Source organism: Populus trichocarpa, chromosome 19 (genome assembly GCF_000002775.5).
Source record: "Populus trichocarpa isolate Nisqually-1 chromosome 19, P.trichocarpa_v4.1, whole genome shotgun sequence".
Taxonomy (NCBI): domain Eukaryota; kingdom Viridiplantae; phylum Streptophyta; class Magnoliopsida; order Malpighiales; family Salicaceae; genus Populus; species Populus trichocarpa.
Genome location: NC_037303.2, coordinates 10,551,898 through 10,576,150, shown reverse-complemented (window position 1 = coordinate 10,576,150; position 24,253 = coordinate 10,551,898). Strand labels below are relative to the sequence as shown.

General features: G+C 32.2%; 3 protein-coding genes across 3 annotated transcripts; 2 read left to right on the top strand and 1 right to left on the bottom strand.

Moving 5' to 3' along the window:
• The first annotated feature begins 1,480 nt into the window (after positions 1-1,480).
• Positions 1,481-4,424, top strand: LOC18108387 (protein BEARSKIN2). The gene is made up of 3 exons (XM_006371295.3): positions 1,481-1,774; positions 3,209-3,486; positions 3,601-4,424. The coding sequence occupies exons 1-3, from the start codon at positions 1,606-1,608 to the stop codon at positions 4,258-4,260; spliced, it is 1,107 nt and encodes a 368-aa protein (XP_006371357.1). The 5' UTR covers positions 1,481-1,605; the 3' UTR covers positions 4,261-4,424.
• Positions 4,425-14,194: 9,770 nt separating this feature from the next.
• On the top strand, positions 14,195-15,508 carry LOC18108384 (protein OXIDATIVE STRESS 3 LIKE 6). Its single transcript, XM_006371293.2, has 2 exons — positions 14,195-14,562; positions 15,412-15,508. Exons 1-2 carry the CDS (start codon positions 14,195-14,197, stop codon positions 15,506-15,508), a joined length of 465 nt encoding a protein of 154 aa, XP_006371355.2.
• A 1,466-nt stretch (positions 15,509-16,974) lies between these two features.
• On the bottom strand, positions 16,975-20,117 carry LOC18108383 (uncharacterized). The gene is made up of 6 exons (XM_006371292.3): positions 19,681-20,117; positions 19,476-19,584; positions 19,256-19,347; positions 18,840-19,098; positions 18,124-18,267; positions 16,975-17,335 (listed from the first exon to the last, which is right to left on the bottom strand). The coding sequence occupies exons 1-6, from the start codon at positions 20,037-20,039 to the stop codon at positions 17,240-17,242; spliced, it is 1,059 nt and encodes a 352-aa protein (XP_006371354.1). The 5' UTR covers positions 20,040-20,117; the 3' UTR covers positions 16,975-17,239.
• Between the last annotated feature and the right edge of the window lie 4,136 nt (positions 20,118-24,253).

The following is a 24,253-nucleotide window of genomic DNA, read 5'->3' as shown; positions in this document are numbered from 1 at the left end:
GTTTAAGTACTCAGCATATAACCAATATGAGATTTATTGTTATTATCAAAGATCAATTATTTATCCTCATGATTTTATTTCTCTTTATTTGAAGCAAAAGGACTAACTTCATTAAGTCTTTTAGGATTTCAACAATATTACTTTGTTTATGTACACTCCTAAACAAGATTCATTGAACTCAAATGAATTTATACTCAATATCTCTCTATAAATACCGAACCTAAACTCTAAATTATGAGAAAAATAAAAAGAAAGAAAAAGTTTAAATTGAAGAGAATAAGATGGAAAATTGGATAAAACAAGAATCTAAATTTTTGTATAAATTCGTCCAAAATAGTGCAGAAAAACTAACCCAAAATACTCTTTTTCAACTTCCTTTTATAGGGAATTTTAGAAACCAGACTGAGTGTTGGGGTGGTCGGATTTGTGCTGATGAGAGTTTAATTTGTGATAAAATAGGGGGGTTGCTATTATTTGTAGAGAAAAATAGAGAAAGAAGAAGAAATGGGAGAGAAGAAAAGTAGGGATCGTTCGTCATGTCATAACTTAAATATTATCGATAAGTTTATTTCATTAGTAATACTGTCTGCAACAATGACATGTTATTATTATTATTATTATTATTTACACTGTAATTCCTTTAGTATATATTGACATAAAAATTTTGTCAGAGTATACTATATAGTTCATCATTCAGTTATGTAAATGTAGTAAATTTTGAAGTATATTATGCGTGAAGGAAAGGGAGAAGAAACCGTGCTTGATGAAAAGGAAGAAAAACAATCTATACCTGGCAACACAAGTTCCCGTGGTTTTCTACCCGCATACCTTTGATCCAACTATGGAAGATGACAGCAGAATCAATTAAGCGGATTTACCAAGAGAGAGATCTAGGGATTTTAATATTAAGTGGCCCATTTTGCGAACATATGTTAAGAAAGTTTCTCTAGGCCCTGTAATATTTCTTTTGCAGAGCATATCAATTTCAGACAAAACAATTGGTTCATGTCAGTGCTAGATGTATGGTCTTTCAGTTCGTCAGGAAAATACAACGTATGACCTTATCACTCCGAATCCTTCCAATTGATAAGTGAAAATATGGGTACCGAAGCCTTCCATCTTAGGATTTCATCAGTATTATTAACTTTGTATTTTTCACAGAAAAGAAACACTGTGGCCTAATTAATTTGGCAATGCATGTACGTAGTAAATCTGCATATAAAATTAAGGAAAGGTGTGACCACGCTCCACAAAAGCATGTGGAGATATGAAACCATCCTAGAGTAAAACCACAGCAAAAAAAAAAAAAAAAAACTTGGTTAAATATAAGCTATGGTCTAAGTCCTCATGCTTGCCTTTCACGATATCTTTAGCCATGCCCGCCGGCGTAGTAATTGGCCGTCAACTTTTCTCACATCACCATACAAGTAGTTCCCCGTTGACAATCATCGTCGTATTTAAGCCCCAAGGCCGAAGAAAATGATTGCTATTTACACATTTATACACCCTAACATTTAAAGAGTTAGTGTCATCTATAAAACTGCTAGTTAAAAGTAACGATTGGTATTTTTTTCAGCTCATCATCCAAACTGTTGTGCTAGTTGCATGGTGATGGCTACATCTTCTGGTGGTGTGCCTCCAGGGTTCCGGTTCCACCCGACTGATGAAGAACTGCTCCATTACTACTTGAAAAAGAAGGTTTCGTTTCAGAAGTTTGATATGGAGGTCATTAGAGAGGTGGACTTGAACAAGATGGAGCCTTGGGAGTTGCAAGGTAAATATTATTTGAACCCATAATCTAAGTTTATTGTGTGGTGTGCATATACTTGAGTTTATGGATTTCACAGGACTATACAAGGATTTTAATTGAAGCTCTCTTCAAGATGATATGTTTTGGTTGAAACAATTCCACCCTCTTTATGCTGATTTTTGTTTTCATTCATAATGCTTTAATCTTAAAATAATTTGAAAATTACCATTTTCATTATGAAGGTTTTATTCATCCCACCAGGGAGTAAAATTTCATCTTTTTTTTATATATATTATTATTTTGCTTGACAGTTTTGTACTTAAATGGGAATTACATGAGTAAAAACCTGGAATTATTAGTTCATACCAACCGGTTACAAACAATGAGATCCACTACATCAACCAATCAAAACATTACTTTTATTTTCATCTAAAAAGTTGTAGAAATAAGTAAACATTAGAGCCCGTTTAGTTGTAGAGAATATTTTTTTCATTTTGTATCTTCATTTTTTTCTCTACTTCCTTTCCTTTTGTATAAAAAATGTGTTTATTTAGTGAATGTGTAAGACTATTTTCTCACTTTGGAAATTGAAAAGTAGGTTCAAAAACATTTTTTGTCTAAATAATTTTCTAAGCCTTTTCTTTTATATATATAACTTGGATGAAAAATTGTATTTACCCTAATCGATTTTAATATATTTTCATGTAATATATTACATGGGATGAGCAAGTGATTGTCTTGTTCATAACCTTGTAATTATTTTTTCATCAACAACATTAAAAATAGGTGGAAATTAATGTATAGAGAGAGATTAAATCCTAGAGAAAAAAGTAATGGAGCTCTTGTATAAATTACATGTAGGATAGAGTAGAGATTTTTATAAATAATAGAGGATGCATGTTTTGTCACCTCAAAAACGAAACAAGTGTTTTCTATATGGTAGAAATAAATATTTTCCACACCATGCATAAAATTTTTATTTTCTATATTTTATGTAGATATTTTTCAAAAATATAGAGTAGTTTCTGGTGTTTAATTAGCTTTTCATCATCCATCCTCAATTGTATTTTTGTGTAACCGGAGGTTAGAACATTTTAGACTCTCAATCTCTCATTAGATAAAATAGAATGAATTATTAATTATTAAATTTAATGACACAGAGAATAATATATATACCATGTAAAAGAATACACTGATATTCCAATGTGATTCTATATGCCACTCATCTGATTATTAGTCGTCCGTCATCTGCACGGGGAGGTTGCGGCTGCAATATTATATATGTGATGCGCTATGCCTTGTAGATTTGGTTATCTGTTCCTATATATATATATATATATATATTTTCTAAAATTGTATTTTACATCAAGCACATGTGCGTATAAGTTAAAGATTTATACTATCTATGATGAATTTGATGATTTTACTATATATAGTGATGCATGGATGTGTGTGCAGAGAGATGTAAAATTGGGTCAGCGCCTCAAAACGAGTGGTATTTATTCTGTCACAAGGACAGGAAATACCCGACTGGGTCACGAACCAATAGAGCAACGAATGCAGGGTTTTGGAAGGCAACAGGGAGGGATAAGTGCATCAGGAACAGCTACAAGAAGATTGGTATGAGGAAAACACTTGTTTTCTATGGAGGAAGAGCTCCTCATGGCCAGAAGACTGACTGGATCATGCATGAGTATAGGCTTGAAGATGGCGATGATGCTCAAGGAAACCTTGGTGTAAGTACTCGATCTCTCTATCACCTCAGCATTACAACTCAGTGAATCAACTTCATGACATGTTGATTAAGGCATGGCTTCTTGTTAAGATATTTGTTTTGTATGCATGTGCAGGAAGATGGCTGGGTGGTATGCAGGGTGTTCAAAAAGAAGAATCTATTCAAGGTCAGTGGTGAAGGAGGAACTACAAGCATGAACTCATCTGACCAACAACTCCACTCGTCAAGCACCAATCAATCTCGAACTTTCATGCACAGAGACAGCCAATACTCCCTCCGTCAAAACCATAACCATGGAAATATTCAACAACCCTTTGTACTAAGCAAGGCTGAGCTAGAGCTTCACTATCCTCACATGGCAGCACCTCATCAATACTCTCTCTTCCAATCCCAAACCCTAATGCCACCTAATAAGTCTTTAGGTTATGACCACTACTCGGGTCTCCCTAAGGAACCACCGGTCATGGTTAAGCAGCTCATGTCAGGCGCTAGGGATTGCGAGAGTGGCAGTGAAAGTCTGAGGTACCACGCTTGTGAGCCAGGACTAGAGGTGTGCACCTGTGAAGCACCTCAGCAAATGGTTGCAGGAAGAGAAGATCACCAGGGCTTGAATGAATGGGCTATGCTTGATAGGATTGTCACTTCTCATTTAGGAAATGAAGATTCTGCAAAAGGGGTGAGGTTTGATGATGCAAGTAACGCACCATCTGCGCACGCAATTAATCAGCTCCCGTTACGTGGGGAGATGATGGATTTTTGGGGCTATGGAAAATAGTGTTTTGTTTTTAGTTCCTTCCATATCTCTTTTTGAATGACTACTATGAACATGGACTGAAACCGGTTCGGAAAAATGGCTTTCCTTTATATTTATTGTTAATTGTAATTGATGATTGTTTGTGGGATATATATATATATATATAAATATATAGTTGGACTCAATTCAATTTGTTAGATTATAATGATCTCTGGCTAAGTTTAAAACAGGAAAAAAATACCTAAGTTTAAATCAAGGTTTCCAACTTTTCCATGTTACTTTCACAAACAAAATCACCCAAAAGCTAACCAATTCTACATTTATACACACATAACAACTATTAATTAATATTCACACCACCAATTAAGGTGTAACCATTGAATCTTTATACATCCAAAATCCTAGTTAATATCCAAACACATTATAAACATCAATTAATATTACAATCTATAAATCAATATTCATGCCATTACATTAAATCCTTTCATTTCAATTTAATTCCCAACATATCACAAGCCAATAATTAATATTCACGTTATCAATTTAGGGTTTTAACATAGAGGTTTCACATTTCCACAACTTCGATCCAATGCTCAACACCTAATTCCTTACATTCATACCGACAAACACATAACAATTTGACCTAGATTTTCTCCAATTTACTTTCTAGTTAAGCAAATTTGAACTCCATTAATTTAAATATTTATTCCAAACAACCAATTATATTCAACATTCAGATTTCCCACACTTATAAATTTGTGAAAGGGGTGGCCAAATTTGCTAATTACTTTGGGAAAGAGGCCTTTGTTTTGAAAGAGAAGAAAAAAAGAAAAATGGTCGGGATAAGAGAAACTTTCATGTTTTAATTCATTTAGAATCATCGATGAAATTTTCATTGGTGTTGCTGACAAAAATTTTAATGATTTTTTATTTTTTTATTTTGTCACCAGTTTCGTCAGAAATTACTGAAGGAAATGTTGTCATCATTTTTGTTGCAAAATTATTGATGAAATATATTTTTATTAGTTCAATTGCTTTTTCCTAACTTTCTAGTTGTGAGATGTAATAAGCTTCATAACTAGTTTCTCCATGTTTGGTAGGTTGAGTGGGACTGGATAGTTGCAAAATTATTGATGAAATATATTTTTATCAGTGTTTCAGTTGCTTTTTCCTAACTTTTTAGTTGTGAGATGCAATAAGCTTCATAACTGGTTTCTGCATGTTTGATAGGTTGAGTGAGACTGGATAGTAGAAGGTGAAGCACAATAATAAGAAGCATTGTTAGATCACAAATCAAAATGAGATGAAAATTAGAGCAAAAGTTTTGGATTTTAGAAAAATAGTTTAAACGAAATCTTTTTAAATTTAGAAGACAGTGGGTATTACCAAATGTATTGATTAACTCATGCATGGGGTCTGTATTTGTTGGGGGTCATTGGGATAAATAGGTGGAGAATTAAGAAAAGATCAATTTGATTGGTTAGATTATCTTAGTATGTGTTTAGGTCAAAAGAGAATATTAGCCATTAGAAGTTAAAGTATATAAATTTATTTTCTATTTACTTTCAGATTCTCATTTCTATTTTTAATATTACACAACATTTTATTATTGTTTATTAAATAATTAAACCATAAGTATGGATGGTTGTTTTTTCATTTGTTTTTCCCTTCTGATCATGTTGATAGGAGAGCAATTAATTTAATCATTCATTGATGGATTCCTGGAACTAGATTAGATTGAGAGCTAGTAGAGCAAGAAAGTTATTTAAAAAGAAGGAAGAATAAAACATTGTTGGTATTGATTTTCATGGTGATTATTCATATGATTATTCTATGGTAAAGTGCAAACTAATCTAACTATGACTTGTTAAGCCTTACACTACCAGAAAATTATCAAATACAAATGAAAATACCAATAAAAAAAATATCATCGATAAATAATGGGTACGTTTCATATTTTATCAAGTTTATTGGTAAGTTGAGAATTTAGGTAAATTTGAAAGAATTTAAATTTTTTAGAGAAAATTGATAATCATTAAAAGGTACTATTAAAATATATTGAATAATTTTAAATCCAATCAATGATAGCTAATTAACTAGGTACTAATAATTTGTTTAGTTCACATTATTAATTAATATATATTGTCATCAATATTCTATATAGATTTCATAAAAGTAATTGATGATCATTCTTAGATATATTGAGTTTCATCCAATGGGTTACGTAGGATGAATTATTGTAATGGGGTTGAGGGTTTTATTAATTATGCATCATCTAAACCAAAAATATTAGTGGATGTGGTATTATATGTTCATATAAGAGGTGTAAAAATAAAACTTTTCTCTATCCAGATGTTGTTACGATGCATCTTCTACAAAAAAAAGTTCAGAGAAAAATGTTTGTGTTGATTTGCACATATAGAACCCTATGTTCCGTATGAGACTATTGTAGAAAGGATAATTGAATCAATTTCTAATTTTAGCAACGTGCATGAAGTTGTAGATGATAATAGTAATTGTTATAAGAGTATGGTGATGGATGCAATAAGAATGAATTAGGATTATGCAGATGAATGTTTAATTGTAGATGAAAAACCAAATATAGATATAGCTAGGTTTTTTGAAGTTTTGAAAGATTTTGATGAACCATTATGGGATGAGGGCATAAATCATAATAAATTATTGGTTATTGCACAAGTGTTCACTATCAAGTCAGATCATGAGCTGAGTAAGGCTAGTTACGATAGAATTATTGAATGATCGAGAAGCATTTTACCTGAAGGAGATAAATTGAGGCTAGTAAATCAATATTTTGGATGTTCTTACAACTTTATGGTAAATTGTTAATTATGATGAATTGATAATTGTTATGGTTTGGGTTATTTGATTGGAACTTGTGTTTGATAAATTTTGGATATGTTTGGAACTTTGGATGAAACAAGTATATAAAAACATGTGTTTGGAACTTTGGATGAATTTTCTTCTAGTGTAAAGGAATGTCTTCTTGTGTTTTATGTGATTGAATAATTTGATATACCTCGGTTGTTATTGAATGGTAACATATAGTAGTTTTATTGTTAAATTGATTTTAGCAATTTGAGAAGGGGGTTTGATGTATTAGTTGTGAAATTAGTGATGTTATTATTGTTAATATGAGGTTGTGAAATTGATTTGTGGGAGTTTATAGGTTTAGGTTAAATGAGAATATATTTTGAGGTTCTTATTATCTTGATGGTGTAGTTGTAAAACATATTAGGATGTTAAGATGTTAATTGAGTTTTATAGGTTCTTGTTTAATTTTAGTAATTTATATATTTAGGTTACATGGAAAAAAACAGTTTTGGTGTCATAACTCATTTCTGAGTTATTCCCTAAATTCTTTTTTATTTTCAAAATAAAAAATAAAAATAAATAAAATAATGATAGCAAGAGGGCTAATATTTTTGCAACAGCAAGTTGGGAGGATTTCACATGTAGAAAAAATCATACTGCAATTTTGAATGGAATTGAGAGTTTAATTATACCCTATTTTCCTCAAAATTAAAGAGATAATGCATATTCAAAATCAAATTAAATCAAATTAAGCCTAAGGACATAATTATATTTTTAATAGGTCAATTTGATTTAATCATGGGCAAAATTAAAGTTTTATTATGTTTAAGAATTAATTTAGGTCAAATTAAAGGATTTAATTAGGAGCAAGAACTTAATTATACTTTAAAAAGGTCAAATTAATTTTATTAGGGGCTTAATTAGTGAAACATTAAGTTTAGGAGCACAATTTGAGCTTAATTAAGAAAAATAGAATTTTAGAAGATCATATTTAATTTTTATCAAGTCAATTGATTGAAATCATGGGTAAACTTGCAAGAAAATCAAAGTTTTTGGGTCAATTAAGAGCTAAATTAAATAAATTCACAGTCAAATATCATTTGGCAAAAGTCGACGAACTATAGGAATCCAATTGATTGAAATCAGGGGTGAAATTAAAGATAATTGAAAGTTTAATAGTCAATTGAGGGTTAAATTGTATAAATCCAAGACCAAGAACTAATTTGAAAAATACACTAAAATCTAGGGCTGAAATTGAAGTTCTTCAAGGCGAAAATTGAACAAAATTGAAAGTTTGAAGTCAATCAGGGGTGGAATTGAGAGAAATAAAAAAATCAAAGGACTAAAATGAAATTTAACCAAAACAGTGTCGTTTTGAGGTTGACTATTCATCTTCTTCTCTAGAGAAACTACTCGAGTGGCCTCCTTCCTGAGGTGTTTTATGCTTTATCTCTCCATCAAATTGGACACAACTCACATGAAAATGATCATCTGACACTTGGCTACACGCCAGTGTGATTGTTCTGGCTGGTTGACACCATCGTGGTTATGGCACCGCCCCGAAGTGGCCAACCCGACCAACCCTTTTCCTGCAACAAATCTGACAGCTCATGATAGCTACTTTGAGCTAAAGGTTGAGATGCTTTTGTGTCGAATCAGGGGTCAAGATTTGGCACCAGTAGAGACGAAACATCCCTTTTTCCACCTCTTATAAATATGAGTAGATTTCATGACCTGAGTGAGGAGAAAATAGGTGCAAAATTTGAAAAAAAACCAGTCTCCCCCCCCTTCATAGTTTTCATGCCATTTTTCTTTCCCTCTCTGTTCGTGGTTCTCTCCACCAACCTCACGCCAACCTCCTAGTCAGACCACCAACTGCATTGGCCCCACGCCAAGCAATCTTCCCTTCCCTCTCTTCTTTTCATCCTCCACCTGCGGTGGAGTCACTGCATCTTAAAGGATAATTTGTTCTGCATACAGCGTGAATTATAATTCACATGGTCACTGGGATGGGCTAGCAACCACGTGGGCCTTGAATTGGACCTGTTTCAGCCCAGTCTAGATGGTTAGGTCGGGTCCAACATAGAAAAAAAACAAGAGAGCTAGGTTTGTCAGGCCGCCAGTCAGCCTAACTAGACCCGGCTGGGTTCGACCCAGTTGTGATTTTAGCACATGTTTTCTACCAGTTTTGCATAATATTAGGTTATATTTTTAAACTATAAGATATAGATCCAGTATTAAAATATTTGGTTTTCTCCGAAACATTTCTTAAAAAGAATTTTAAAATTCAAAAAAAATCTATAAACTTTTAAATTAATATCTCCTTTCAAAAAAAACAAAAAAAATATTTTGTTATCATCCATACGACTAGATCCTAAAAAGTTTTCCAAGCATATTTTCATATAAAAAAATGCATCTTTCTTATGTTTTAAAAAAGCAAAAAAAAAAATTAATATCATAACCAGTTAATGATTATCCATTAGGATTTGACCAAAATATCAAAAACCCTTCACCAATCATTTTATTCATTTTATATTAGGGTTTAGACGTAGACTTTAATATTTTGGGATGTAAAACTACACAATAGATTACACCCTCAGGTATTAAAAATATAAAGTGCAAAATAAATGTGATGCTAAAAATTGAACTTTAGAACTCTTAAAATTGAAACCAATAAGGTAGAGAATCTCTCAAGAAGGGAGATCTGCCTTAGACCTTGGAAAAAGATCAATGGATAAGAATTTGACCTAGAAAAACAATCAAACAACAATGCAGCTTACCTTAGATAGGATGCACTGGGGGTGATAAGTTTTCCCCTTGCATAATCAGTCCCTTACTCAGACTCTCGTAGACCATAGGTTTCCTAGTAACCATAATACTAGGTGGCGACTCATGAACCTTAATCATAATTTTATGATTAAACTCAAAACTCTTTCCCATCCAACAACATACCTCTTATGAGGATCATATATTAAGTGCGCCAGTGCCTGACGTCGCCCCTTCCTGTGACATTTGGAATGTTTTTTTTTAATTTTGATTTGCAATTTGCAATTGTCAACATAGATTTCAAAATAAATAAATTAAAAATTAGTAATAAAAGAAACCAACTGGTTTGTAGCTTCATTTATTGATGTGTATTTACAGGTTTTAAAATTTTAGATAGTCTCTTGTATAGAGAAGTGATTATTTTTTTTTAATTTGATTCATATTTTGTTATTTAAGGTTCATATAGTAGTTTTATTTTTAAATTGATTTTAGCAATTTGAGAGGAGGGTATGATGTATTAGTTGTGAAATTAGTAATGTTATTGTTGTTAATATGAGGTTGTGAAATTGATTTGTGGGAGTTTATAGGTTTAGGTTAAATGAGAGTATATTTTAAGGTTCCTATTGTTTTGATGGTTTAGTTGTACAACATATTAGGATGTTAACATATTAATTGAGTTTCATAGGTTCTTATTTAATTTTAGTAATTTAAATATTTAGGTTACATGGGAAAAAAAACATTTTTGGAATGCTTTTTTTATTTTTATTCGCAACTTGTAATTGTCAACGTAGATTTCAAAATAAATAAATTAAAAATTAGTTATAAATAAAATCAACTAGTTTGTGGCTTCATTTATTGATGAGTATTTGTAGGTTTTAAAATTTTGGATTGTCTCTCGTACAAATGTGTTGTCAATGTTTTTTAAAATAGGATACAGTGATAATGTTATTACTTTTTTATCATATTTGTTTAGATGACAAAGAGAATGTCATTAGAGAGTAATACAGATAGGAGCGCTACTGATTTTTCTAGCAACGCTTCTGATGAGCATGAGTTGTTAGGTGTCGACCATGACCAAACACCTTAGGCATAGGCACCCTCTCTCGACGCAAACTCGTCGAGTACAAGGGCGACTCACAAAGGGGGTTTCCTTTCTAAGCAGGATGTATACATTAAGAAGTATATTGCTTAGAGGAAGCTCAACCACAGCATGTAAGTTTGTTTTCCTTTCTTGCATAATAAAAAAAATAAACAACAATGGATAATTTTTTAATAATTAATTTCAATGAACAAACAGAATTTTAGGTTTACAAATATAGAGACTACTCATACGATAACATCGTCGATGAAAGTGGAGTCAAGTTTTCAAAAATCTTGAATGGAAGCCTATGATTGATATTTGGTTCATGAAATGCAAGGTTAGTACATACATAAAAAAAAATTAATATTTAATTCGGTTAGTTTTTGATAATTAATAAATTAGTTGTTCTATGAAATTGACGTGTAAGGAAAATTTTTATTGTGAGGAGGCTAACCACGATGTTGCTAGAAAAGTGTAAGAGAATCACAACACTATTAGGTAAGTTTGAGTTCAAATTGTGATATTTTAAAAAAAATGTTAAAATTTTATTTTTTATTATCTTAACCAATTTTTTTTTCTTTGAACTAGGTTACGTGATTTCTGATAAGAGGCCCGGAAAAGATTAAAGAAATATGCAAAAGATAAAGGTTTTTCAGGCTAGGAAGATGTAGCCGTGTGGAAGGATTTTAGACCTTTGCATATCTCAGGGTATTTGGGACACTTATATTCAGCACGTGATGTTCAAGTGTTTCTTATGATAGTTACAATCTGATTCGAAGAACCAAACCAAGAAGATTCATGGTTCATGGTTCCATTACCACGCATATTAGTGGATTCATTTTGTTTATTTTGCATGTAAAACAAATGGTAAGATTTTGTTTTATAAGATAATTTTCTTAAAAAAAACTATTGTATTATATGAAAATATTTAACTAGCAGTAGCTTCCTTTTGTATGCTACAATGTTTGATCTCGATCCAAGACCGATGGAGCTTTTTGTTGAAACTTACTCGTGGAACGAGGGCTGTCGAAAAGGGATGCAACAACTCGTGGATAGTCAAGCCCATAAGTTCATGGTAAGTTGGATTTCAATAAATTAAGTTATTTTTTTTTATTTGCTAACTTTTTTTTTTCAGGATACATATAACACCTGATTGCATAAGAGATATAGGAACGATCCTTCAACCCATCCGGAACTTGGTTCGGATTTGTGGTTGGAGGTTGAATTTACTGGTGGACTCGATAAAAATCAGGTTTACAATATCTACAAACACTATGGTCGAGTATATGCAGGTGGGTCGATCATAGGGACCTCGCAATCAGGATCGAGCCAACAATCTACAGTCATCCAAGCAATTGTACAAGAATAGATCAAGTTGAGACGATCTGACTTAGTGTTAAAACAATCCAACTTAGGGTTGAGACAACCAAACTAAGGGATAAAATGAATATCCTCGAGTAGTTGTTGGAAACCCTTACTGGTATCTGTGATCAATCTTCGAAGAGTTGGAAAAAAATTATAGGACTTGTCACTATTAAATTCTCCAATAGTTTAGTTTTGTCAGTAACATGCATATCATCACTTATTGACTTACTAATGGTTTATTTTATTAGTAATATATCATAATTATTGATGGATTTACAGAAGAAATTAATGTGGTTAATTTTTTTGTTTGGCGTGATATTTTTATCTATAAATCCATCGATGATTATATTACTAAAAGATTGACCGAAAAAATTAAAATCATCGATGACACATGTTTAAAGGACCCAAATTCATCGGGTTTTTCTGATAACATGACCCCGTATATAATTCTATTGATAAATTTATTTTGGACTAAATCAGTATTTAAACACTGATAGAATTTTCCGTTGATGATATGCAATATTTTGTTAGTGTTAGTTCTTTAATTTACTAGCAAGTTCTTGCCACCTGGGCCTGACCTAACATTTACTTTTCTTTTTGGAGGTTACAGCGAGAAATCAGAGTTCCTCCCCTGACCTAAAATATATTCAGATGTTTGTATTTTTTTTTCCCCTTTATTTTTATTCATCAATACTTTATTTTTAATTTTTTGTTAATTATTTTTTTATTTGTACAGTTTCTTGAAACTTATTGAATTTGCACTTGACAGTTTGTTTTAGATTAAGGAATTCAACTCATGTTGAATAAAATCACCAGTACATACTGTACATTCTTTTACTTTCTGATAGTATAGATGTGCAAGGCATTGCAATCGTTACAAAGATATTCAGTCTCTCTCGGCTCGGAAGTCCTAGGCCTAGAAGACGCTCATCATGCCTTTCGACCTGTTCCCTTACACTTACACCCCTCCAATTCACTCTTCATAGTTTTCTATTTCTTTTTTCCTCTCATCCATGGTTTCTTTTCTTGGGTACCATCATGAAAACCTTATATGATTACGTTTTCATCTTGTTATTCATTCGTGGGTATCAAAGATTGGGAAAGAGCTACTCAAAGCATGCGAGATTTTCTACGTTATATGCGACGAAAACACAAAAAATGTGTCCAGCCTATTGTAATTTCTGCTCATCATTCTACCATGCTGATCAGCCATCATCAAGACGCTGCAAGATATTACCTGAAAGCTTATATATTGATGCAAGAATGTCGCCTAATTAATCTGTGTTTGGGTAATATTGATGCCTTCCTCTATAATAATTTACCGCTGGCAGATAACAGCCAGGTTGGGTTCGTTGTCATACGTGCTTGATTTTAGTTGCTTTATGCGATTCATGCTTCTTGTGTCTGTCAGGCACTGTTCTTGTAAGCACAATACAATAGAGTTCCTTTAACATGATCATCGCAAAATGATTAGTGTGCACATGCAACTAAACTTAATCAGTTCGATCAAATAATGGTTGGTTTTTCAAAGCTGCAGACTTTGAGTAGTTTCCAATTAAAATCATTGACAACCAAAATATAAAAGCTTTAGTCATTCGATCCCGATGCTATTTCAAATTTGACCGCCTAGAAGTTGATGGATTCCTGGCATCAGTTCCAATGTTGTCTGATGCTCATTGATTCAATTATGTATGTATATGCATTCATTATCTTATGCTTACTGAGACATAATGATGATAGTTTTAAGTTTCCGTGCTACTTGAGGAAAGTGATTTGATGTTGGTTCCCAGTTTCCGTGCTATTTGTGGAAAGACCTGAACTTTTTAGGAAATTTGAGTTTGGAACTCTATAAATAGGACTAGTGTGAAAGAGAAAATCGGTGTGCTGCTGTTTACTTTGTATTTGCTGATAATGGGTGATTTAGACAAGAAGTCGTCCAAAATCTCTTCCGAGAGTAATTCTATGGTTGTTCCAAACAATGAAACTGAACAAGGCCATGAGGAAGTCATGTCTAAGGAGAGGAATCTCAACAGAGAAGGAGGGTATGGTTCTTTTGGTGTAATGCTAGACTCTCGACCAACCCAGAGAAGAGGATTGGCAATGTCTTATGATGGGAAATGCAAGTCCTTCGCAGACCTGTCGGAAGCGAGAACAGTCAAAGATTTGGAGAAAAAAGAGCACCCATTTAACCAGAGGAGGGCATTATTGAAGGCAAGAAAGATGTGTAAGAGGTCAAAGGCACAAATTGCTTCAGCTGAAGTAGTGGGTAAGGGGAACCAGTAAGAACAATCAAAAGAAGCAGAGAACAACCTCTATTCTTTCGGGCCATTATACTTTTAGCAAAGTTAACGGCCATTAAGTTTTCCCAATTTTGTTGATGGGTCTTTTTAGATGATTCTTGTATTCTAAGCCCTTGTCTATAATCACTGTTTTGTTCAATTAAATGACGGCTTTCTTCTTTATTTATATGTTGATATTCTATCAACTTATAATGCTTCCTTGATTCTAAAGTTAGCCATTTGACATGCTTCTTTGGTAATTCTTTCTTCGAAGATAAAACCACCTCACACAAAACTTGAAAGAAACAAGAACTGCAAAAAGCCATGGTATTTTCTAAGAAAAGAGAAGGGCAAGGGATTAAGAAAAAGCCCTGTAAACTAATTGCCTATAGGTGGCTTATTTTCCCTTTAAACAAGCAAGACTTTACCAATAAGGGGTAAGGTAGCATCTTCTCTTTAAATGTTTTCTTCATCACTGCAGAGTAGATGAGAAGATCAGTAAAAGAACTTGCCCTTGTGGGGATCATGCTTCTTCTTTTTTGCCTTGCCATATGCAATTCATGGGATCCTAAGTTCCCAAACTGCCACATGAGATAATCTCAAGTCTCTACCATGCACAAATTCCCATATGGAGGAGTTGAATTTCGAACATGCGGTGTCCAATCAGAATAAGCAACAAGTCTTCAATATGCAGGATGAGTAATGGTTTGAACTGCGGTCAATCTTCCAGTAAGTAGTTTCATTTGCGAAGGCCGGAGGACTAAACATTTCCACTGGATGGTGGAAATCTTCCATGAATGTCCTACTTCCCAACCGAGCACTCTGTTCTGTTTTTTGGGTGTGTTGCAGATATCGGAGAAGGAGAACCAACTGGACTCTTGAGTCTAGCTTTCCTGTGCCGAGTCCTACTATTTTACTTCCACAAACTGGCAATTCAAAAAGCTGATGAGTGCTAGGATTACACACATGAATTTGTGTTTCTGTAGCTAAGCAAAGCAAAGCAACCTGGCAATATGAGTTTAATAGGGGCATGCACCTTAAGATCAATAAAATCGTGCTTATTCCCCCTCTGTATCCACTGAAACAAATTTATAAACATATGATCTGTCTGTGGGATTTGAATGGAGCTGAAAATCAAATTCATAAAATCGAAGGAATCGAGGATTACTGCACGATCTATTGTGATGCAAGGCTTGGAAACCAGGGCTGGGAATCACGCATTATTATAACTTGCAGACCGACTTGAATCTGACGAGGGTCTTGACACTTAGTCTTGATAGATTGTCTGACACGATGCTATATAGGAAGCTAGAAGCCACACCTTGTTGTATCCTTCTGCGATCTTGAGCCCTTTCAACGTTTGAGGAATCCATAGAAGGCACAAGACAGGATGTTTGCTACGAAAGGGGAACAGCAAAACCAATACTAAAACTAAAGGAAAAGAAAAAACAGTAGCACAGAAACAGCTCACGCAACAGCATGGGGTTTATTTATATAAGAAAAGAAAGAATATTTCATGGTAGTACAATTCTATAAGACCTTCGAAAGATGTGAGTACCATGGAGGGACCTTACAATTGTAATACAATCCAACAACCAGTTGTAGAGTTCTCCATTATCAATTTTGGTTTCCATGCCTGGTGTTTCCAACTAATTTTTCTTACTTTGTTGTATAATTGGGAAGTTATTTGATGAATTCAACATGAAATCTAATAAACTATTAAGATTTTACAAACAAATAACATGGTAAAAATTATTCGGGTTTATTCATATCCTAGCAATTACTTCGTTTAATTTTCCGAACTTCGGCTTTACAGATTTTTGGTCATTGCATTCCTACTTGTGTTTCTCAAGCAAAAAGTTATGGCTTTTTGCTGTTGTATGACAAAAGAAAAACAAAATCATTACTTATTTCTGATAATTTAATTCCTCATTGTGCAGCTATAAACTGGTGATCACATGGTTGCCAGTGCCTTGTAACAACCAAAGAAAAAGGAAATATATATCCTTTTCGAAACTTCAACCAAGAAACAATTATTCATTCACAATAGCATTGTGATGGCCCCATAGGTACAGCAATCAGTACAGGGAACTGCAATAGGATCGATCCAGTTGTGATTATTTCCAGCGGGCTGCGTCTAAAAAGATGAATGGTCTTTACAGTTTGAGTTTAAAACTTCATACGTTTTAAAAGTGTTTGATATGAAAAAACATTAAATTTTAATAATTTTTTAATGTTTTCTAATAACTATATGCTAGTACCAAAAATAAATAAATAAATATGAAAAAAAAATTATTTTAATACATTTTCAAATAAAAAAAACTTTTAAAAATCACCTGAAATCACGTTATCAAACACACACTTATCCGAAACACTGGATATAGTGAATATGCAGGAACAAAGCTTATGCAATTTCACCAATATTCATCTGCAATATTTATTTTATTTTTCTTTCGGTATAATAATTCTCTTATTTGGCATTTTTCAACGACTACTACATGATAATTACCTTATTGACAACAAGTAACATCCTCGTGGTTGCTAACAAGTAACATCCTCGTGGTTGCTAGCAATTGTATCAAACAGAAATGAGAAAATTGCTTGAAGGGTAACTTAAAAGGAGAGTCTGCAAAAAGGAATATATTCTGCATTCCATCCCATCTGAGTCCTGATTGACTTAAAGCTTAGATTTTACACTTCTTTCATCATCAATAGTAATCATCACCTTCCCAATTGCCTTCCTATCTTTAATAGCAGCAAACGCGAGACTGGCCTGTAAAAGGCAAAACACCAACATTGTCACTGAATGCACCATTGTTTGCATGGTGGAAAATCCATGATTTATGAAGACAAGAAACCAAAACGTCTGTCCATATAATGCACAACATACCAAGTCTACCAATAAACTTGCCGCATTTTCAAAGCAAAGTGGAATAATAAGCTTGAACTCCTTGTTTTTATCATTTATGATTTACCCAAATAAAAGGAAAAAAGAACTTATTGCAGTGAAATAGTTCTGCTTGGTGCTTCAGAGGGTTGATTAATTTCTTTTCATCAGATCCCAAACAGGAAAAGAAGTTAAACAAGTTGTGAATTGAACCTGACAATGCATGAATCTAACACATGCTAGACTACCAACTCACTGTTGGGTTAGACAGATGTCATCAAATGATCTGTCCATCCATGCTTGGATTGGTAGATGACTTCTTGTTGGTAGATTCATATGTTGGACCAAACGAAGATATTATCACAAACCTAGTCCTTCATTCAGGAAATGCTGTTACATGACCATGAGTGACCTATGTACAGCAGTAGAAATTTGGTATGTAAATCCATTAGAGTTTGGCATTGATTACATAGGACATGATCATGTGTATAGGATTTGCTTGGTTCTTGGAATGCTGCTTAACCATAAGGAACTTTGGTTTGCCTTTACCAGCTCAATTTGTAGGAGAATTGAGCTCAGAATGTTTAATTTAGTTCAGTGAATCATAATGGTAAACCATCTTCAAGCTAAAATTTTGCTCAGTTAATTAGAGAGAGAAAGAGGGAGTTCTGGACCTCTGATAAATTGTAAGTATGAGAAATGTGGATGGTAATCCGGCCCTTTGCCACCCAGGAAAGCAGCTCCCGGATTGAATCTTCGAGCACAACAGGTCGATGTATTTTATAGCTGCCCCAATAAAGTCCATGCACAGTCCAGTTCTGGAAAAAAAAAAAAGAAGAGGACATTTAAAAACTTGATAATATCATCATGAATAATTTGTATTGTGCAATCATATAAACAATGGTAGAATAAAGACCTGCTGAAAGGAAAATAGCCCAATTCGGAGTGCTTCAGCAGTAAAACTGCTAATTTTATTAAAATTGGTATTCAACATAGTTCTGCACTGACTAATGTCCTCCAAGCTTCTCAAATACTTCTATATATTTTTGAAACAGTTGAGGATTTAAAGCAGGTGCTACTTGAATACATGCAACACCATTCCCTCTGTCCTCATACATCACCAATACTCCTTGAAACTAGACCTTCTCTTGACCCACTCGAAGTGCAAAACCATGACACATTGTAAATAAACACAAGTTGGATAGTTCTTCTGAACTGTTTGGTCATGAACCAACTCTCCTTTATTGTTATCTAATCTTGTTCCCTTCTTTCAATATTAATTTTGAATCTCACAGAGCATCTTTATAGGTGATTAGGTTTACCATAAGGAGCGAAAAATTGCAAGAATTGATATAAGGTAATCCAAGTATTAGGAAAATGAAACAAGTACCTTGACAAGAGCAATATTTGCAGGGATGACAGGTACATCCCCACTAGCAAAACCAATAACCAAAATCTGAGCACCCCAATTCAACAACTTCATGCTTTCTTTAGTAAGTTTGCCTCCAACAGGATCATACAAAACATCAACCCCTTTGAGCTTCCTTGCTTTAAGGAAGTCCTTGACACTTGCAATGACACTCTCTTTGCTCGAGTCCACTACATGGTCCACTCCCAATGACTTCAAAAACTGCACCTTTTCATCTCCCCTGCCATAGTCAAAACCAGGGATGCAACCCCAAAATGGTTCTACTTCTTAAAATTAAAATATAATACTAAAACTATAGGCATCGCCAAAACAACAACAACCAAAAGGAATGATTGTCATAAATGATATCTGAAGGAGTACAAAAGCAATGTAAGTACCTTGCAACTGCAATAACAACAGCCCCGCAAACCTTGCCAATTTGAACAGCAGAAAGACCAACCCCTCCAGCTGCACCAAGAACCAACAACACCTACAAAAAATCCCATACATCGCCTTAGAAAACACTTCCAGATTGAGTACGCTAGCAATCATCGTTATAAACTCAAAACACATAGACATGGATGGAAATGAACAAAAAACAAATTGTGGAGTACCCACCTGACCAGAAGTCAATTGAGCTCGATGAACAAGTGCAACATGCGAGGTGCCAAAAGCCACGGGTAATGCACCAGCAGCAACCAAATCACACCCATCTGGCACTTTAAACCTTTACAAATATCAAAATCAAACAAAACACATCTCCATTAACAACTATCAAACAAAAAAATCAAAGAAATGAATGTTCAATCACTTTATAACTCACAATTCAGCCTGGTCAGCAACAATGAATTCAGCAAAGGAACCAAGCGCAGCAAAGGAACAAACACGGTCACCGACCTTTAAAAGTGAGACACCAGAACCCACAGCATCAACGATCCCAGAATAATCAGAGCCAGGAATGAAAGGAAGAGGAGGTTTCTCTTGATACTTGCCTAAAATTTGCAGGTAATTTGCATAGTTCAAGCTTGTAGCTTTAACTCTAACTCTAACTGATGTGGGTGATTTAAGTTGTGGGATAGGATGGGTTTTGCTTAGAATTATTGGGGAATCATTATCTGCCTCTGATATTGATGATTTCAATGCTGTTGGATCACCTAGTTTCTTGCAAACCAAAGCCTCCATTTTTATTTTATTTCCTCTTTCAATCTTTCATCTTCGTTCTTGCTCCTTCACTCCTACCTAACTATAAGGTAAGTTTTGACTGAGTTAAACGACTTGTCGTCTGTCAAAGGTACTATTTTATGTCTTTTTGTGATGTTTTATTTGCTCACCTACAAGTCTTTTTCCCTCTTGTAATATATATATATATATATATATATATATCATTTTAAATTAAGCAAAAATAAAAATAATTAAAGAAATAAATAATATTTTTTTCTAAAGATTCTCAAGCTAGAAATAATTTATCCTCGAGTTCAAATTATTATTGTCTTGTTCTTGTAGATATTTAATAAAAGTTCTTCAACTTTTTTTTTTTGTTTCAAATATATTGTTATTTTAGAAATTAATTTCAGTACTTTCATGTAAATATTTACATAAAAAACAACAATTAATAAATTATTTATAAAGTAATGAATTGTAAATCTCAAACTTATTTTATTAACATGTCATATAACCTTTAACACAAATCTAGCTTTGTGATGATAGTAAGCTTGCAATTAAAATGATTAATATAGCTTATGTAACGTTATAAATTTTTTTTGTACAATTTTCATCTTTTTAATTGTCTTGTAAGTGAAATTTAGAGGTAATTTTTACTTAGATGTATATACATGATTACAATTAGCTGCAATACCATATTTAAATCCTTATTATATTATCAATATTCTATTGAAAAATTTAGTAGACTTTTCCTATACTTGAATGGTATCAAGTTATCAATATAAATCTGTATGCTTTCAAAATCATTTAACAATCCCTAATCTAACCTTCCTGGAATTACAATTCATTTTCTCAGCATCATTTCAATGAGATTTTTTCACATATCATATAAACATAGATGTTTAACTCGACATAATATAAATAAACAACTAAATAAGAAAATTTTGCATTAAACTTTAAAGATCATGCTATACTTATTAAATAAACCTTAACTAGTTATTACATACAAGCTAGGAATAACATCACATAGTGAGCATAAATCTATAAATCTATTTATTTACAATCTAGAATCATAAATTATATAGTAATTACTATTTTGTCTACAATATAAGATAAAATATCCATACGTCATATATTTCTTCAGATTAATTTGTGTAGTATCTTAGACAAATAATTTAACACTTGTAATACATTACATTTAATAAATGAAATGAAAATATAAATGTCAATATTATCTTCTAGAACTTCTTCTTATTTAAAGCTCTTCCCATAATTTCTTTCTTTCTAGAATTCAAAAATTAACTAGGCTCTTATCAATTCCATCCCATCAATTTAATCATTGATTTATCTTTTCAAATCTTGTCCTTTAATTTATTGGTTTTTTTTGCAAATTCATAAAATATAAATATGTCAACTGCATTTACACTACTATATTTTCTTATGAATACCTTATTAAAATATATGGTAGACATGTACCCAAGTGCCATTAACTCTTTATATAATAGTTAGTTAATTTAATGTTCTGGCCATTAATAACATTGATGTCACTAGCCCCTTACAGATAGCTAGTCAAATTAAGTATCCTGGTCATCAATATTGTTGATGCCACTCGCTTCAAATATATAAGTTAGTCAAATTAAATATATTGATCATCAACCTCATTAATGTCACTAACTTCAAACATATCAACTAGTCAAATTAAATATCTTGGTCATCAACCTCGTTGATGCCACTAACTCCAAACATGTCAGCTAGTCAAATTAAATTCACACGATAAAATTATTTCTTCTACCCGTAGGTAACATTCACACAGTAATAATATTTCCTACTCGATGGCAACATTCACTCAATAATAATATTTCCTGTTTGCTGGCAATATTCACACACCAATATTTATCATGCATGCAGACAATGTTCACATAACAATATTTCTCATGTCTGTAGGCAAAATTCACATAAACATATTTCTTATAATACACAATAATACAAAATATATATAACATCTATTACATTCTAGCATTAAAAGAATTTAAACAATTAAAGAATTAGGGTGGAACTACCTTGAGCTCTTGTTATACAAGATCTAGAGAAGTTAGGATCTATTTTGACCTCTTCTCCTACAATCTTCCCAAACAATAATAATTAACACTTACAATGCTAATGTAAGTTTAATTATAGAAATCTCCATATATCTCAAATTATCAATTAATATCCATACATAAAGATCATCAATTTATATTACAATCATTAAGATAATTTCATGCCATCAATTTAAGCCCTCTCTTAGGACTTTTATACTTCCATATCTCAATTTCATGTTTAATACATCACAAATCAACAACTAATATTTATCTTATCTATTTTATTTAGTATTTTATGAAAGAAATTTTCATTATTTTTATAATTTCAATCAATTGCTCAAACACACGTATTTATTTATATTGTCCCTTGTCTTTATCATTTCCTCTTTCAAAACAAGAATAGAATGTAAAGTTGATAGAAGGTTAGTCATTTACCTTAGCTAACACTACTCAATTTAAATGAGTTCATGGTAATTTTCCTGGAATTCTCCTCTTCCTTCTTCAAACTCAAAGATTTTTCTTTTTTCCTCTCAAGCCCATTTTCTCTCAAGGATTTCCATATTGAATTGGTTTCTTTGATAGAAATCACTTTTACACATTTTCTAAGCTAATTTGAAGAAGAAAATGAGCAAATTCAAGTCCCCTCTGCTCTTTTAGGGATCGTCTACCAAAACAATAGGGAAGATTTGGATTTAGACAAAATTATAAAAATTTCATTAATGAGTACATGTGTTATTTTATATATTTTTATCCGACCATCATCAGTCTTGCAAGGTCTTTCAAAAATCTAATTGCATTAAAATTATAACCAAGATAAAACAATTAGTCAAAAGACTACTCGAAAAATCTCAACCTGATCCAACGGTTGAATTAAAAGATATGATTGATATTGTAAAACTAAATAATATATAATTTTACATCAAAAATTCAAATTTTACATACCATTTTATTTACTTGCATCGTCATTATTTTTAAAGTAATTTATTGATGACTCTCATCCATAAGCATCATCAAATGCTTTATAAAGTTTTCACTACTTTCGGTTAAAATAGTGTTATTTCACAAAGAGCTCATATTGGGGATCAATATTTTTTGCGCATAAAAATCATACATTATTTTTCTTAGAATGCCACTCTATTATTATTATTATTATTATTATTATTATTATTATTATTATTATTAGTACTACTATCACAACTACAAACTTTCGGTCAAAATAACGCTATTTTACAAAGAGCTTTTATTGGCGATCAATATTTTTCGATCATAAAAATCATACATTATTTTTCTTAAAATGTCACTTTACTACTACTACTATTACTACTACTACTTTATTTTTATTATTATTATTACTACTACCATCACCACCACAATTACTAGCACCACGACTACAACCACCGTTACCATTATCACCACCACTATTATTATTTTTATTATTATTATATTAATGTTTTTCTACCGAAATTATAAAAAAATTTCCTTAGATAATTATTATATCCAATTTAAGAATTTACGTGATTCATCATGGGGTTGACATTTTGCATATCGATTTATTACTTTATTTCCTTTAAAACTTAAGTTAAATTATTAAAAGTTTTCATCCCCATCTATAACAAATTTTCTTCTATTTTGAGCATTGATTTACTTGTTTTAAACCAAGAGTTTACAACTTAAATCAATTTTTTTTGGTTGAATATATTTCATGTTCTCTTTTCACTCAACCCTAACTTACCAATAACATCATTATTGTTATTATTTATGTTATAATTAAACATCATAATCATCATTAAAATTATTAAAATAAAATATCATGATTGATTCCAATCTAAAAAGAACTAGAATTATTAAATTTTTTAATTTTACATCATATCCATCCTCACAATAGGCTACCTCCTTCCTCTCTCTAAAACACATTTTCAAAATTAGTTATAGGCTCATAATCTCTCCCTTCATAATACCCTAAGTTCCTCACCTCTATCAACTAACATGGTTAATTTTAAATATATCTCTATATAATAAATCATCAATTCTTAAATGTTATTTTTTTCAAAGGAACTTCTCATCCTCAAATCCATAACGTCTTGTTTTATGTTCTTTTCCAGAACATTAACTACTATGAATCATTGTGTTATTATGTCAGCACATAATATTAAA

Coding starts and splice junctions, on each gene's coding strand:
- LOC18108384 (XM_006371293.2), top strand. CDS start 14,195: ATGGGTGATTTAGACAAGAAGTCGTCCAAAATCTCTTCCGAGAGTAAT. Junction 14,563..15,411: donor GTAGTGGGTAAGGGGAACCA/GTAAGAACAATC, acceptor GGTGTGTTGCAG/ATATCGGAGAAGGAGAACCA.
- LOC18108383 (XM_006371292.3), bottom strand. CDS start 20,039: ATGGAGGCTTTGGTTTGCAAGAAACTAGGTGATCCAACAGCATTGAAA. Junction 19,348..19,475: donor CTCAATTGACTTCTGGTCAG/GTGGGTACTCCA, acceptor GATTTTTTGTAG/GTGTTGTTGGTTCTTGGTGC. Junction 19,099..19,255: donor GTTGTTATTGCAGTTGCAAG/GTACTTACATTG, acceptor TGACTATGGCAG/GGGAGATGAAAAGGTGCAGT.
- LOC18108387 (XM_006371295.3), top strand. CDS start 1,606: ATGGTGATGGCTACATCTTCTGGTGGTGTGCCTCCAGGGTTCCGGTTC. Junction 1,775..3,208: donor GGAGCCTTGGGAGTTGCAAG/GTAAATATTATT, acceptor ATGTGTGTGCAG/AGAGATGTAAAATTGGGTCA. Junction 3,487..3,600: donor ATGCTCAAGGAAACCTTGGT/GTAAGTACTCGA, acceptor ATGCATGTGCAG/GAAGATGGCTGGGTGGTATG.